The following is a 16,355-nucleotide window of genomic DNA, read 5'->3' on the forward strand; positions in this document are numbered from 1 at the left end:
ATTAGCTCGAGAATATAATAAACGTGTCAAAATACGCGAATTTCAACCAGGAGATTTAGTTCTGCGAGAAACACCAATATATCAGCGAGAAAATGGTGGAAAATTAGCGAAAAAATGGGATGGACCTTACATCATTAAGGAGATAGTTGGAACAGGCTTATAGATTAATGGATCCAGAAGGAAGAGATGTTGGTCATAGATTAGACAGACCATGGAACAGGTTGTATTAAAAAGATATTATCAGTAAGAAGCTTTGAGAAGTTATGGAATTGAAAGAATAATTGCAAGATTACTCATATCAAACAAGATCATGATGTGCGAAATTTCGCAGAGATAATCACAAACAAGAACATGACATAAAAGAAAGGGCGAACCTTTATGGCGTACACCCTAGTTCGCGAATAAAATTTCGCAAGAGGCAAATGTAAGACCTAAAGTACGTCATATTAGGGGGTACCTGTATTGCATGGCTCAGGGAAAGGCTACACCGCCACCGGAACCTGAGTCATGGAGATTTGGGGTCAATAAAGCCCATCCGGGAGAGGCACCTTGGATTCTCAGCTTAAGCATATGACTTAGGTTGGGCGACTAAGGTAATAAGGACTCTCCCAAGGAGTGAATCTGATCAAGGCGCCGAGGTACACGGTTGAGTCAAGAGTGCCGGGACGTTTGAAGCGTCCTTGCCATTCTTGACAAGTCTTGGCTATACTGCACTCGGCCTGAAAAAACCCCACTTAGGGTGCAGTCTCGTAACCATAAGCCCTATAGGTAAAAGGGATAAGAGGCTGCGAAAACAACTGGTTGTTGTTAAGACTGGATGGGAGGAGCTAACCTTGTATGGTAGAAGTACGCCTCCTTGAAGGGGCAACCAGGGGGAGATAAGGGCGGCACCCTCCATTAGGGAGCTGATAAGTGTCTTAAGACGCAAATGTCATGAGGCTTTTTATTCGCAAGGATATTAAGGCTTGTCATATTTGTGCAACAATCCTGAAGAGGCAATAATACAAAAGAAAAGATAAGACGAGATCAATGGGTTTTCGCATGAAAGTGCGAAGACGTCCTGCGATTTCGTCGCAAGACGGCAATGTCATGGGGCTTTATTTTCGCAAGAATATTTAGGCCTGTCATATTGTCGCAACATTCCTGAAGAGGCCATAATACAAAAAAGTTAAGACAAGATCAATGGGTTTTTGTATGAAAGTGCAAGGACGTCCTGCGATTTTGTCGCAATGACAAGAGATGGCATAATAAGACCTTTAATTAGGAAGGAAAATAAGACCATATGATAAAACAAATTAATTATAAGCATTCGTAACAGATTATTTTTGCAAGAAAGATAATGAGAGGCAAGTATGGGAATCGATACACAAGAAGCATTATCTTTCTTATCAACAAAATATTAAAAGGAAAAGTTGATTCCAAAGTTGGTTGAAAAATGTAACTCAAAAGTGATAAAAATAAGACAGTTCAAAAACAAAGCTAGATAAGAAGCTCAAGCTTCAATATTAATGTCAGTAGCAGGAGATGACAGAAATTCTTCGCCAATATTCTCGCAAGCTTCTCCTTCATTTCGGTTTTGATCTTCGCCATGACTAGCATCTTGATTATCGCCAGCAATTACTTCTTCAGGAGAAATTTCTTTCTCATTCTGATTAACACCAGATACTTCTTTAGAAGGAACCTCTTCTTCATCTTCCAAGAAATTATCCTCTGCACCGCTTTCGTAATCATAATCACTATCAGCAGGACGAGGAACTTCATCATCATCTACTTCTAAAGGATCAATTGATGTAGGAGGAAGAGAGTTGGACATAAAATGTCATTTACAAGGACTTCAGCCCGGAGATGAACTTGGCGAAGAAGTGCTCTTGATGATTCCTATCTTGAATATCCTTAAAATAAGCAAGATAATCAAGTCTTCTTTCTGCTCGGTCGCGCGAGAACCAGTAAGGGTAGAGACGAGCAATGCATTTTCTTTGCGAATTTTAGCATATTTAGCCTCCAAATCAGAAATAGAAGAATGAAGATTCTTCTCAGACTCTGCGAAAAATAGAATACAAAATTTTATTAAGATAAGGAATTCAGAGAGATATGACAAAGAAAAGATAATTAAGGCAGTCAAACTATTATGACTACCTTCCTTTTGCGAAATAAGGTGTTGAATCAAGGATAGACAACTATTCTCCCAATGGTCCATTGCGTCATCAAATTTATCTCCAACTAAACCTTTAAGTCGAGACTGAAGATTTTTCTCTTTAGAAATAAGAAAGGCATTTTTCTTCGCAAGAGAAGAATAAGATTCTTCTAATTTGGAATATTGTTCTTTAAGCTGATTTGCCTTCACACTTAAAGCTATTCTACCTTGAATGAGTGTATCTCTTTCAGCGATAGATGATTCTGTTACTTCTTTAAGTTCATTTCTCAAAGAGCGAAGAGATTGCTCTTGGTCACACATACTTTTTGGAGAATACTAAGTTGTTGCGAAGATATCGCCATCTTGTTTAAATAAGTTCGCTTCTCTTGAGATAAGGTTTTATTCTCATCTGATAAAGTTTCCATCCCTAAATTAGCTTTAGTTAAAGAATAAGAAAGACGAGATACTTCATTACTTAATAGATCTTGTCTTTGAACTAATTGGGTATTTTCATTGGTAAGATTATTTATGATCAAGAGAATATGAATAGAGGTTATCTAATTGGTTATATTGATCCATCAAGATTTCTTTATCAACACGGGCTTCTTCAACAGATTCAAATTGATATCTCTCCATTATTCGTTTCTGATTTAATGCTTAACATGCGAAAGAGGGATTTAAAGGATAATTAAACATGGGAAGGATAAAACCATCGAAAAGGCAAATTAAAGACATAGATAAGAAAATCATACCTCTTAATTCATCATTCTTCTTGCGAAGATTGTCACGATCCAGCAAAACATTTTGAAGCTTCTGATTTTCAAGACGAAGAGCATTACATTCTTTTTCTAAAGCTGTCTGCGAAGCAGCTCTGTCAGAACCCAAATGCTTGCTCAGAATTTCGCAAACATTAGACTTGATGGGATCAGTAGAAGACTTATGGCCATCATCCAGAATTTCAGATAAAACTTTGAAAGCAATATCTATCCCTTCCACGTTTTCTTTCGACAGAGGAAGAGGCTTGGGTAGAGAACTGGTAGAGATAGAAGGTTGAGAAACACTCTCAATGGGAAGAGAAGAGGTTTCATTCGCAGAAGGATCCACAAGGGGAATTTCAATCATAGAAAGGTCAGCTGAAGAAATGAAATCAGAGGCAGCATTTTCGCGAATTGGAGATAAAGGTTTATCTTGCAAAGATATCGCAGAAGATTTGGAAGAAATGAGTAGGTGGAAGGGAACAGAAGTTGGAACAGATTTAAGGTGGCGAGATTTCTTGGGAGGTTTATTAAGATCTTTATCACCCTGCGAATTACAATCCAGATAAGAAACAGAGGCAACAATATTGTTATTAGAAAAAGATAGTGTTTCTTACTACCTTCTCATTCACAGACTTTCTTTTATGTGCGACAACCTTATGCTGTGATTTGGGAATGTTAGGGTTCTGAACTGTAAATTTAGTGTTGGAGCCACTTTTGATGAAATAACAAGAGTATGGGAATCGCATAAACAACATAAACAACATCAAATAAGGAAATAAACAAGATCAATTTCAAATATATCAATTTCAGCAAAACTCATAAAGAAGAAAAAAGAAGACTAACCTTGATGAATCCATGAAAAATAATAGTAGGGAGATTGTATCGAAGAAAATTATGAACTATGAAGATCTAGTATGAAGATGAAGAAGAACTTAAAAAGGTTGAGGAAGAAAAAAGAAAAGTTGCAATAATGGAATTTGCAGAAGAACGATGAAGTTGCAGGGAGAATAAAAGGAAAGAAGAAGAGAGTGAAAAGGAATATATATAGAGGGAATTTTTCCTCGAGAAAATAAACACGGTTAATACGGAAATATATAAGCGGTTAAAAAGTAACGGTTACAAAAGACGTGTCGAGAAATAAATGGAAGACAAAATACGTGTGATAAATGCAGAATATGAAAAGATAAGCAGTTGCGGCATTTCTCACACCATTCTCTACTTTTCATAGAAGATATCAGAAGAGGCAAGATGTAGGATCATAATCTCGCAACGATAGCGTTTCAGCGAAATTATCAATGACATAATACAACAGCGTCGCAGAACAATTTCAGAAATGATAAAATAAATGACGTCATCTTGTTAATTTCTTTGGACATATATATATAAGTCCTTGCTCCTTGAACCAAAGTTTGCGAACTTTGTTGATCAAGAGAAATGGAAGTGGCGTGAGCCAAGTCCGCGAACTAAGTCCGCGAACTGGCGGAAGTTCTCGACCCAATAATTTATGCTGGAGTTTGTGAACTCCTTCTATGAGCTTAAGTCCACAAACCCAGTCCGCGAACTTGAGCAGGTTATATCTAAAACCGGTTGTTCTTGAACTCATGTTTATTTAAACTAAGGAATGCTTTTGAAAACCGTGGCTCATGAACCGGTTCGAGTGAATCAAACGTTTTTTGCTTCGATTGTGTATTGTGTAGTTACATAAGATCTAAGCAATTGAACAACTCTCTAACTAGTTCATTTGAGTCATTTGAACTAGTTATGGTGAAGAAGAATATGGTTGATATGAAAGTAATCATATGGCTAACCATTTGGTTAACTATTGTTGAACCAATAAATGTTAATGTTTGGGAACGGTTCGTAAACCCAAAATTGGACATTTCATTTGTGTGTAACAAGCTAAGTTTTCGATCCAACGATTGAGAAATATTAGCTTGAATATAATCAGGTTTTCATCTAAAGGTGAATATTGAATGCTTTGTTACCAATCTAACATTTATTGCAGACCCTGATTTGAAAGACTATATAAGGGAGAACTCTAGCAACTGGGAAACCTATTCCCCACACCTTACGTGTGATACTAGTTGCATAGCTAGAGTCGATTCTCCTTTAACCTTTGGTTTCTTCTTCTAAACCAGGTTAACGACTTAAAGACTTCATTGGGATTATGAAGCCAGACCGATACAACTTTTTTTGTAGTTGTGTGATCTGATCTTGCATCTTCTATCGTTACGAGTACGATTGTAATAATTGGCTTGAGATTTTATATCTCCGATAGGCAAGATAGAAAAGTAATCACAAACACTTCGTCTCATCGTTTGTGATTCCACAACATCTTTTTTCGTTGCGTCGATTAAGATTATTGTGAGGTAATCAATAATACTAGGCTGTTCTTCGGGAATATAAGACCGGTTTATTGATTGGTTCCCGTTCACCTTGATTTATCAAAAAACGGAACAAAACTCGTAGGTATATTCGTGGGAGATGGATTTATCTATTATCATAGACTTTTCTGTGTGATACAGATTTGTTTATTAAAGTCTTCGACTTTGGGTCGTAGCAAGTCTTAGTTGTGGGTAAGATCATCTAAGGGAATCAAGTACGTAGCATCCTGCTGGGATCAGAGGCATAGGAGCATAACTGTACCTTGGAACATTGTGAGATTGATTGGGGTTCAATACAGTCCAGACCGAAGTTAGTTTGGAGTAGGCTAGTGTCTGTAGCGGCTTAATACAGTGTATGTTCAATCTGGAGTAGGTCCCGGGGTTTTTCTTCATTTGCGGTTTCCTCGTTAACAAAATTCTGGTGTCTGTGTTATTTATTTTTCGCATTATATTTTATTATATAATTGAAATATCACAGGTTGTGCGTTGTTCAATCGATTAGAATATCCGACCTTTTGGTTGTTGATTTAAATTGATTGACACTTGGATATTGGTCTTTGGTACCATCCAAGTTATCTCTCTTTGATAAAGACTCGCAGATTTCTATTTGCTTGAGTAAAGATCAAATCGAGAGATTGAGATATAAACTCTTTGATATAATTTTATCTAGATTGAGTCTGAATGTCTAGTTGATTCTATAGAAAGTATATTGGAGTTTGTCCATACAGATTGCTAATCGAATTGTTGGATGTGGTTGTTGTACCCCCGCTTTTTCAGGTGGGTATCTGTTTATTCACGTAATGCATTACATTCATTACTTTTTAAATCGAAATAAGGTTTCTTATTGATGAATTAAGTCTTATTGAAATACACTGATTACTTGTGCTAGATTAAGAAATTTGATTATGAAATTGAGTTTCACATATGATGTTGGCCGAGTATGGGTTTTAACCTTATTATGAAATGGAGAATTTTGATGGAGATGTTCATGGAGGAATTTAGGAAAGTAGGGTTTGTTTTAAATAAAGAGAAATCAATGAAGATCAGTAATGATCAGTAATGAATCAGAAATAATATTCGTTGCATATGATTAGATCAATGGATAGGATTGAATCCATGACAAACGTGTAATAATGCCACTTAAGGTGGTTAGCAATTTTAGCGACTCAAAACTCAAAATTGGACAAACTTAGGACCGAAACACTAAACCTTATCAAAACTTACGACCCAAACACTAATTTATTCGTGTAACATTTTCTTTTCCTTCCTAGTTTTGGGCCTATACACTTTATTTGAGGCCTATGACTAGAAGACAAAAATGAATATTTTGAAGTAAAATCAAAAAAACTCTTATCCAACTATTTAGTTAATGGCTAATTTGTCCCTGATTAATTAGTGTTAATTTAGCTGATTATCGTGTGAAATTAATTTTTGTTAATGAATCATCAAAACATGAAAAAATTAAAAAATTACTAGAATCTGTTTATGGTGACATCGGTATCAACCGATTATAACTTCAAAAACATAAATAAATTTTTTGAAATTTGCTTTTAAGTACCCAGAATCGTTTTATATGGACATGAAAATCAACCGATTATCCAGAATCGGTTTATACAGACATGAACATAAACCGATTATGTGTTGTTAAACATCAAATAAAACTAAAATTTATTCGCCCATATATACTAGAGTTAAGAATGAGTATGATTTTCAGATCATTTGAGAAGTCATACTCGTTTTCAAATTAGGTGTAAACTCATACGCATTTTCAATTCGGGTTTAAAACTATTTTCCTTTAAGAGTCTAAAATTTGTATTCAATCTGAAATCGAGTATGATTTCATACTCACCGAGTATGAACTGAAAAAAATGGGTTAACCAGAATCGTTTTTTAAATGAAATATACAATCGGTTTATGTAGACTGTCACATAATCTCATTCTAGCAAATAAAAAAGCATACCAAAAACTTGGTATTTCTTTCATACCGGAATCGGGGATATGGGAATGAACATTAACCGATTTTGGTTAAATGTTCTTCAACCAGAAAACACATACAGAACAATCGGCTGACGTGGTCATGAACATAGACCGATTATCATAGGAATCAATACATATGGACATGGACGTCAACCGATTATGGTCAAACACAGAACCCAAGATTGTTTATATTTTTCAATTTTGAATGTATAAATCAATCACAAGTATAATCAAGAGTAATGGGTTGCGATCGACGATGTTTAGATTGACTACTTTTTACAAAAATTGATGATGAAATTTCCTTTAAATCGATCGATGTCGTTAGAATCGATTGATGAAGTTAGATTTTTTTTTAGTTTTTGAGAAAAATGATTTCAGCAGGTTTTAGTTCTGAGTATGTTTGGATTTTAGATGAATATGCTTAGGAGTGAGTGTTAATAGTGAGGGTAACTTAGTAAATTTGCCTAGTTTAGACATCTCTTATCCCTTTCTCTAGGTTGAGTGGGGAAATTGATAGGCCCCAAATAATTCATCTAGGCCCAAAACTCGCCGGGTTTCTTTTAATCTACTAACATTTCTTCTTAAATAAGAATTTCTAACTTTTTGAAAAGAACTGTATTCAGAATAGTCAATGTAAAGAAGTCCTAAGTTAATGATTTCGAGGGTTGTGTTATGTTGTGTTGGCTGCTGGTAATTAGGGTGATTAATTTCAGAAGCAACTGCATTCTACCACCAAAGACTACCTTAGCTTTGCATCATCCTGGTTTAAATCTGGTTTACCATGTAGGAGTAGTTTGACTTTGTGTCTTTGTGATGCTGCCTCTCATTTTGAAATTAGCTTTTCCTAGCATGTAGGGGTAGGGTTTATATTTTAACTGATTTTTTCCCAAAAAAAAAGAAAAAATTAACCTCATATGGCAACCCAAAACCAAAAATAAATAAATTGTTTTGAAGTAGTTACCAGTGTATTTCGACTCCACCATGGTATACTATACTCCTTCCCTTATGGAGTGTTCATATCCTTTGGTCTTATAAATATTACTCGGTGATCGATGCTGGAATTAACTCTCCGTTGAGTTACATGGTAATAAATTAACATATAGCTAACTTCAGGACTACTGAGACATAAAATTACTAACAGTAATGTTTTTGGTTATATAAATCAAGAATGCTGCCCAGGTTCAGTGGGATATGGTGAAGATCAATTAAGAGGAAGAAAGAGTACCTATCGTCTTAATATTTTTCAATAATTAGATCCAGTCACATTTACTATTATATAAAAATGAGGAGCTAATTAGACTAATAACTACTCGTGACGAAAACCATTAATACTTTGAAATTGCTGGAATACTTTCATCTCAAGTACGCTGATCAGATGATCCCTTGGCAATCTGGCTCTGATCACCATTCATTTGGTAATCTGGCCCTTTTCATTAGAAGATCAGATCCCTGCAGACAGTAATAAGTTCATCAATAGTGTTACAACTTGCAACTAACATGTGTAGAAAAAAGATTAGCTAGGTAATTAAGCTCCATCATATAAAAAACAGTACGACCTATCACCCATTAATTATCGCGAACATGTTGTGTATATATATACGCATTTAATTCTTGTCAAGAGTAGTACATGACTTGTATGCAGTGAACATTTTGCAGCACTGTGGTTTAAGTACAAAAAAGAGAAGTAAAAATGTCTTCCAAACCAGTCCGGATAGGAGGATCTTGTGTCACTTGGATTAACCTATTCGAAAATCGCTTAGTATATATAACTAACCAAATAAAAGCATGCACATGGTGATATTAGCATGATTCTCCGTGTTGTCTGGCACTAGAGTTCATGCATAATACCATTATAAGCATGCACTTATAAGCATGATAGCACTAGTCATTCATGTATATATATAAATATATATGTATTTCATTAGAATTCAATATTCAATGAAATGATTAAGTTAATTAGAACAACAAAGTTACTTCATATGGCTATTAAAAAAACTATGTAGTACATGAATTCTGTTTATACATACTAGTGTACACTATATTTTTAGAATTAGAGATGCTTTTATGAAATGATGATAAGTGATAAGCGATCTGAGTAAAGACAATTTATATATGTACCTCTTCACGGAGCTTAGCTTGATTATTCTTGGTCTCCAACTTCAACCCGTAATGAGCATGGGGAAAATGTGCCCACTACCAAATAAACAATGTATTTTACAAAATCATCAGCAAAAATGTTGAGTTTCAAATGCAAAATCAAGCAAAATAATTGATGCATTGGTTCTACTGTGTTTCCTCCTTTACTTGTCAAAAAAAAATTTACTCACGTTTTTGGCTGCAGTACTGAATACTTTTCTGTGATTGATATCTGGATTGTTGGCCTTAATCCTTTGTATTTCCTCCCTTAAAGAAACAAAAGGAAATGGAGCAACAACTGAAGGGGTTAGTAATATCATTACTTAGATTGCGTAGGTAAATTAGTATTGAACAGAGACTAATCACAAACTAATAGAAATGGTAAATGTTACAATACTGACTTTATGAACTGATTATATGCTGATGGAACCCTGTGTTTCTTCTCAGGAGCTGCGCAAAAAGAAGAATCAGAAGTCCATCAATGTGGAAAACAATGAAGTACCCAAATTTAATGTAACGCTATTGGATTTGTTCAAACAATGTAGAATCACGTACAGATATATATAGTGAACAAAGAGAACAACTTACGCTGATTAACAATCCGTTTTTCAGTTTTAGCAGCAGTAGTTACTTGCATTACTTGAATATCCTGGTTATGTTTTGAAGAGGATGGCAAATCAATCCTCTGAAAATGATCACCATTGTTAGGTGTCTGTGAAATTGTTAAACAAAGAATTCATTCATTACAAGATCTAAAAGAAATGCAAATGCATGAAGAACTAGGGCATCTCGTGTAAGACTTCAGAGAGAGAGTAAACAGTTCAGTCCCTATCCCATTTGAGAAAGAGAATTGACTGAAGTGACTAAATCGGTTAGAACTACAGATCAATCGCAATAATTCTTTTTAGGGTTTTATTTTGAGTCAAAGTATTGAAAGAATACAACCTCTGAATGATATAGTAAACAAGGAAGAAGATCTGAAGAAAATTACATCAATATAATAGTTCAAGAACTTTATGCGTCCATCAAATCAATCCCAATCAAAAGAAAAAGCAAACTATTAAAACACTGCTAACTAGTACAGTGAACTAGGGGTCTTATGGCGGCAGTTAGAGACTTGTACAGTTTCAGAACATATATATTAAAATCATTAAATAAAAAAAATTGCTTCGAAAAACACAATAAATTGTTTCTTTCTCAAGCGAATCATGAGATGTAATGAAAACTAAGAAGAACCCTAAATTTCAGCTGATGATAGATCGCCCTCAAATGATAAATCAAATAAATTAAGTTGTTTTCACCTGCAGATCTTGTAGCGACAGTGACTGCAAAACAGCTCCCATGTTTACAGACCACAGATTTGCGCAATGCCCACATCTGACGGTCACTGTTTCGAACAAACTACTGCATGGAACACTCACCTGTGCAAACAAGAGAAAAAATCAACAACAAGAACAAAAAAAAAAAAAAATCAAATAATTAGGTCCAAATTATGAATGGTATGGTTTTCTTGTCAATTTTTTTTTTTTTTTGAAGTTATTTAGTTTAAGGAAAGGAAAGAAGGTAACATATCATATGTGTTTAAAGTGAAGAATAACAAAAATAAGATGATGATTTTTAAAGGTAACATATGTGTTTAAACGAGACATGTTTCTTTAAATTTTGTTTTGAAAGGTAAACTACACGCAAAATTAAAGGGCAGTTTTCTTTCCCCTTTCCCTATCTGTAAAAGTTAACCCTAATAAGCTCAGAAAATGCACTGCTACTGGATAAAAGGGTATTGATCAATGAACGAATGACTTTAGTTACTTTGGCAGCAAATTAAATGAAAACTATAACACCAAGTAAGGATAGAGACGTGACTGTATGTGTTAACATAAAATGTAACAATATACATATATAAACAAGAAACCCCAACTAATATTTTATAAATAAAGGAAAAAATTTATGGGATACAAGATTTTGTAAATCAGGTGATCGGAAAAAGGTAAAAAAAAGAAGCGTGATCAGAAAATCTGGATCTAATTGCGAATATAAAAGAAAACATACGAATATATATGTATAAAGAGAGACGAGTTGATATAAGTATATATACCGCAAGAATGATGTTGCAGAAGTTACAAGGGATATAGCAAATTTGCTCATTCACAAAACTCATTGTCGAAGAGATAGAAGACATCATTGAGACTTGAGAGAAGAAGAGAATGAAAGTAAAAGAAGAATCGTATTTTTAAACACAACACTTTCTAGAGATTATATAGAGAAGGGTGAAAGAAGATGATGAGTTTATAATATCCGTGAATGAGAAATTAATTAATTATTGATAAAAACATCTCTGACACAACTGTTTAACTTTAATAAATGGTTGGAATGTGGAAGAGGTGGAAGAGAACGGAAACGTTTTGATGGATCGTTAGAGTAGCAAACATTGATGAATACCTTATTAATAATAGGTGGTGGGTACTTGTTGTTTGATGATAAAGTTAGAAATGTTTAAAATCAAAGAGTTTATAAATTCAGTATTGAGGTTGACTTTTCATATGTATAGCTAGCTGTTCCTATATGGGTGATCAGGTAGGGAACAGCCATGAAAGAAAAATAAAATAAAACAGAGTTTGAGGTAAAGAACAGCGGGTTCAGAATGTATGATAGGGTTTGGCAGTCAATTGGTAGGGCAAGTGAGAGAGAAAAGAAAAATGATAAAATTACCTTTGGTGAAAAATGAAATATTCTACTAAGTAGGGTTTACAGGAAGGGACAACAGACAGACTACTAGGTTTAGGTGTGTTGGTGTTCGGATCGGAGTGTACAATTGCAGATGCATGCGATTACCACCTGCTAGAAGCTAGCTGTTCAGCGCCAACGAACATCACTGCCATTGCTAGCTACAGTGGACTAGGGGGGCGAAACTTTTAAATAAAAGCAACTGTTCCTCAAAATCTGTGCTTACTTTAAGTTCTTGACTAGCCAAGGCACTATATATTTCAAGAGTTTGTTAATTTCCACCAACAAACTGCCAACAAGCATATGAAAGAGATACTAGAACCATATAGGAGACACGGGGCCGGGAACAAATTTTTGTATATAATGGAAGGGTTGAAATTACATCAATCGTGATAGTTTTAGAGCCTTTTAGACCATGTTCTTGTCGAAACTGACCATGAAATCTTAACCACGGTATCGTAGTTTTGGTTTCACCCATAAGGTCGTAGACACTGGAGAGTATAATATACACCTACGATTTCACCAGGTTTAAAAGCAACTCTATTATTGGGGTTGAGAGAAAAATAGTTTGGGGCAATAAAAAATTTCTTCGAAATAGAGGATTACAACTCATTCGTCCATGTTAAAAATTCTACCTGAAAATCTTACAATAGTTAGGATTAGAATTGGAATTGGAGGTTGTTCATTATGGCTCTATAATTTTCCCCTGTCGAAACTTGGCTACAACCATGCCTGTTACAAAAGTTTGAAAGATGAGATGCCTCTATAATATCAAATCTACTTTTCAAAATAAAATCCTGGGTTTTAAAGTTTATACAAGTCATAGGATTAACATCAAAGTCTTCAATTATAATGTATCTCCTTTCCTTCGCCTCGGTATACATTTCCATAAGCAATAAGAGGATAGTTTTGAGTCGCTTTGAAAGATCACATTCGGTCCACTCCAATTTGCTGTCAATTGAAATACTTCCTTGGTTCCAATGGCTTTTATTTCTTCTCTGGTACTAAAATTTGCATGTCTGTCATTTCCTTCATCAACGTTTCCTGCATATTCAAAAACTGTTAAGCCAATTGCAGAGTTAGACCTAAAATTTGACATTGACAGTGCTACATTTCACTACACCATATTTAGGGTTTAGCAACGGTTCAACACAGTTACTAAATAGGGTTGCAATGGAAACGAGCTGTTGTGAAACACCCTGTTGCAATTTTTTGCAGCGGAAACACTAAAGTTACAAAATCGGGTCGCCGTCTGTCGCAACAGCTTTCCGTCGTTGCGAAAATTTTATTTTGTAACAGCTTTTAGCAATCTTGTTACGGTGTTCTGGTACCCATGTTTGCAACAAATTATGGTCGTTTCAAAAAAAAAAATTGCCGAAAAAAAAGATGGTCAGCCTTTGCTAACCAAATCAAAATCCAGTTCCCTCGCAATTACCCAGATTCAATATAATTCTTGTGATTCAATATGATAGTTTTCATATTTGCTGATGCTACAATTGTTCATTAGAGAAGATTCTAAACATCCAAAACTATAGAGAAATCATAAAATACATAGGTTAGAGAAGTATCAACCTAAGTTCTTCAGTTTCTGAACCGTTAGTAGACGATACTTAGGAATATACAACAAACATACAACAATAAAAATTTGCATAGGGGAGCCTGAGAATTACTATATTGACCTTGACTCTAGCCAAGAAAAATTAGGATGGTTTCTCCAACCAGGGTTATAGGTTTCTGAATATGGGTCAAACTTTTGACGGTTTTCAAACCTAGATTTGTTATAAATAGCATGGGCTTGCTCTTCATATCTAACATATTTTGACCCTCGATTCATTTCTAAGGATTCTAGACGCCGAAGGATATCTGACCCATTATCAACTCTATCGACCCTATGGATAGAATTCCTAGATATTTATGGTTCTCTCATAGAATCCCATTGCCTAGTTTTCTCAGCTAACTCGATAAACGAGTCAAAACATGTATCTAGGTCCTGATAGGTGAATTATCCGCCACTCATTGTTTCTACCTACATAAGGGTTTCACTATCAAGACCTTCATATAAAATGGGTTGAAAAAGCGTCTAACAACTACACCCAATATTTCGCTTAGCAATCTGTATGGACAAACTAAGATATAATTCTAAGAGAATCAACTAAACAGTCAGACTCAACAAATGGAAATATATCCAAGAGTTCACAATGTAATCAGATAGAATCAGTGAGCCTGATTATTATGTGAAACAACTTGAACGGTACCAAAGACCAATGTTCAAGTGTCAATCAATATAATCAACAACCAAAGGTTGGATTCTCTAATTGATTGAACTACGCACAACCTGTGATATTTCTATCAAAATATAATGCGGAAAAGAAATAACACAAACACCAAAAAATTTGTTCACGAGGAAACAGAAAATGCAGAAAAACCCCGGGACCTAGTCCAGATTTGAACACCACATTGTATTAACCCGTTACAGACACTAGCGTACTCCAAGTTAACTTCGGACTGGAATGTGGTTGAGCCCTAACCAATCTCACACTGATCAAGGTACAGTTGTGCTCCTTACGTCTCTGAATCCCAGCAGGACTCTACGCACTTGATTCCGTTAGCTGATCTCACCCACAACTAAGAGCTACTACGACCCAAAGTCGAAGACTTGATAAACAAATCTGTATCACACAAAAAAGTCTATTGTATAGATAAATCTGTCTCCCACAGATAAACCTATGAGTTTTGTTCCTTCTTCTGATAAATCAAGGTGAACAGAAACCAATTGATATACTGGACTTATATTTCCGAAGAATAACCTAGAAATATTAATCACCTCACAATAATCTTAATCGTATGGTAGCGAAACAAGATATTGTGGAATCACAATCGATGAGACGAAGATGTTTGTGATTACTTTTTATCTTGCCTATCGGAGAATAAATCTCGAGCCAATCTTAAAGAAGATAGTACTCAATCACGATAGAAGATGCAAGATCAGATCATGCAACTACAGAGAAAATAGTTGGGTCTGGCTTCACAATCCCAATGAATTCTTTAAGTCGTTAACATACAGGGTTTTGTGAAAAACCTAAGGTTAAAGGAGAATCGACTCTAGTCGCAACTAGTATCACACAGGAGGTGTGGGGATTAGGTTTCCCAGTTGCTAGAGTTCTCTTTTATATAGTCTCCAAATCAGGGTTTGCAATCAATGTTACCTTGGTAACAAAGCATTCAATATTAACCGTTAGATGAAAACCTGATTAGACTCCAGCTAATATCTTTCAACCGTTAGATCGAACTTAGCTTGTTACACACAAATGAAATGTACCTTCATTTAGATATGAGTAGCCATACCTAAACGTGTACACCTTGTTGACTCAACAATAGTTAACCGAAGTTATACATATGAACACTTTCATATCAACCTTATTCATATTAACCATAACTAGTTCAAATGAAACTAGTTATAGAGTTGTTCAATTGTTTATATTCTCATAGAAATATACAAGATACAATTGAAGCAAAATCGATTTTGATTCACTCGAATCAAGTCATGAACATTATAGCCACGGTTTGCAAAAGATTGCATTCCTTATTATATAAATATATTAGTTGATGAACAAACCTATTTTAGAACATCATCCACTTAGGTATGCATACAGGTACGCGTACCTAAGTAGCCGGACCAAGTTTGGGTTTCGCCAGTACGCGAACTGGTAGGCATACCACCCAAAATCAGCAAAAATTTCCGGACCTGAACCTTACGCCAGTACACATACCGATACACATACCAGGTTCTCGGACTTCTCAAACCAACCAGTACGCATATGGGTATGCAAACCATGGTTCCCGGACATGGATTACATATATGCAAGTACGCATACTATGTTTAAATCCAATTGTCTTACCCAACGGAAAAGATGCATTAACAATTTCAGACACTTTGTGATTAAACTCATCAATAGAATCTTCATCAGCCATACGAAGTTTTTCCCAATCAGAATTTAGGTTTTGAAGCCTAGCTTCTTTTTCAAAGGTATTCCCTTCAAATACGGTTTCTAAGATATCCCAAGCATCTTTAGAACGAGTGCACGTAGTCACATGGAGATTTGGGGCAATGGCATGTATGATAGCATTTAAACCGTTAGAATTTTGCTTTGCAGCGAGAATCTCGTTAGGTTCATATCTACCAATATCCTTAGCAATAGATACACCATCTAATATAACCATCGGAGGATCATAGCCATTAAC

At 35.2% G+C, this 16,355-nt stretch overlaps 1 protein-coding gene across 2 annotated transcripts; it reads right to left on the minus strand.

The window, feature by feature from the left end:
• Positions 1-8,384: 8,384 nt before the first annotated feature.
• Positions 8,385-11,786, minus strand: LOC113335485 (axial regulator YABBY 5-like). 2 transcript variants are annotated; one of them, XM_026581528.1, is made up of 7 exons: positions 11,485-11,786; positions 10,691-10,810; positions 9,978-10,074; positions 9,791-9,839; positions 9,581-9,656; positions 9,372-9,446; positions 8,385-8,702 (listed from the first exon to the last, which is right to left on the minus strand). In XM_026581528.1, the coding sequence occupies exons 1-7, from the start codon at positions 11,569-11,571 to the stop codon at positions 8,655-8,657; spliced, it is 552 nt and encodes a 183-aa protein (XP_026437313.1). In that variant the 5' UTR covers positions 11,572-11,786; the 3' UTR covers positions 8,385-8,654. The 2 variants fall into 2 exon arrangements, with proteins under 2 accessions (XP_026437313.1, XP_026437312.1); XM_026581527.1 differs by having other exon boundaries at positions 9,978-10,101.
• Between the last annotated feature and the right edge of the window lie 4,569 nt (positions 11,787-16,355).

Source organism: Papaver somniferum, unplaced genomic scaffold, assembly GCF_003573695.1.
Source record: "Papaver somniferum cultivar HN1 unplaced genomic scaffold, ASM357369v1 unplaced-scaffold_148, whole genome shotgun sequence".
NCBI lineage: Eukaryota > Viridiplantae > Streptophyta > Magnoliopsida > Ranunculales > Papaveraceae > Papaver > Papaver somniferum.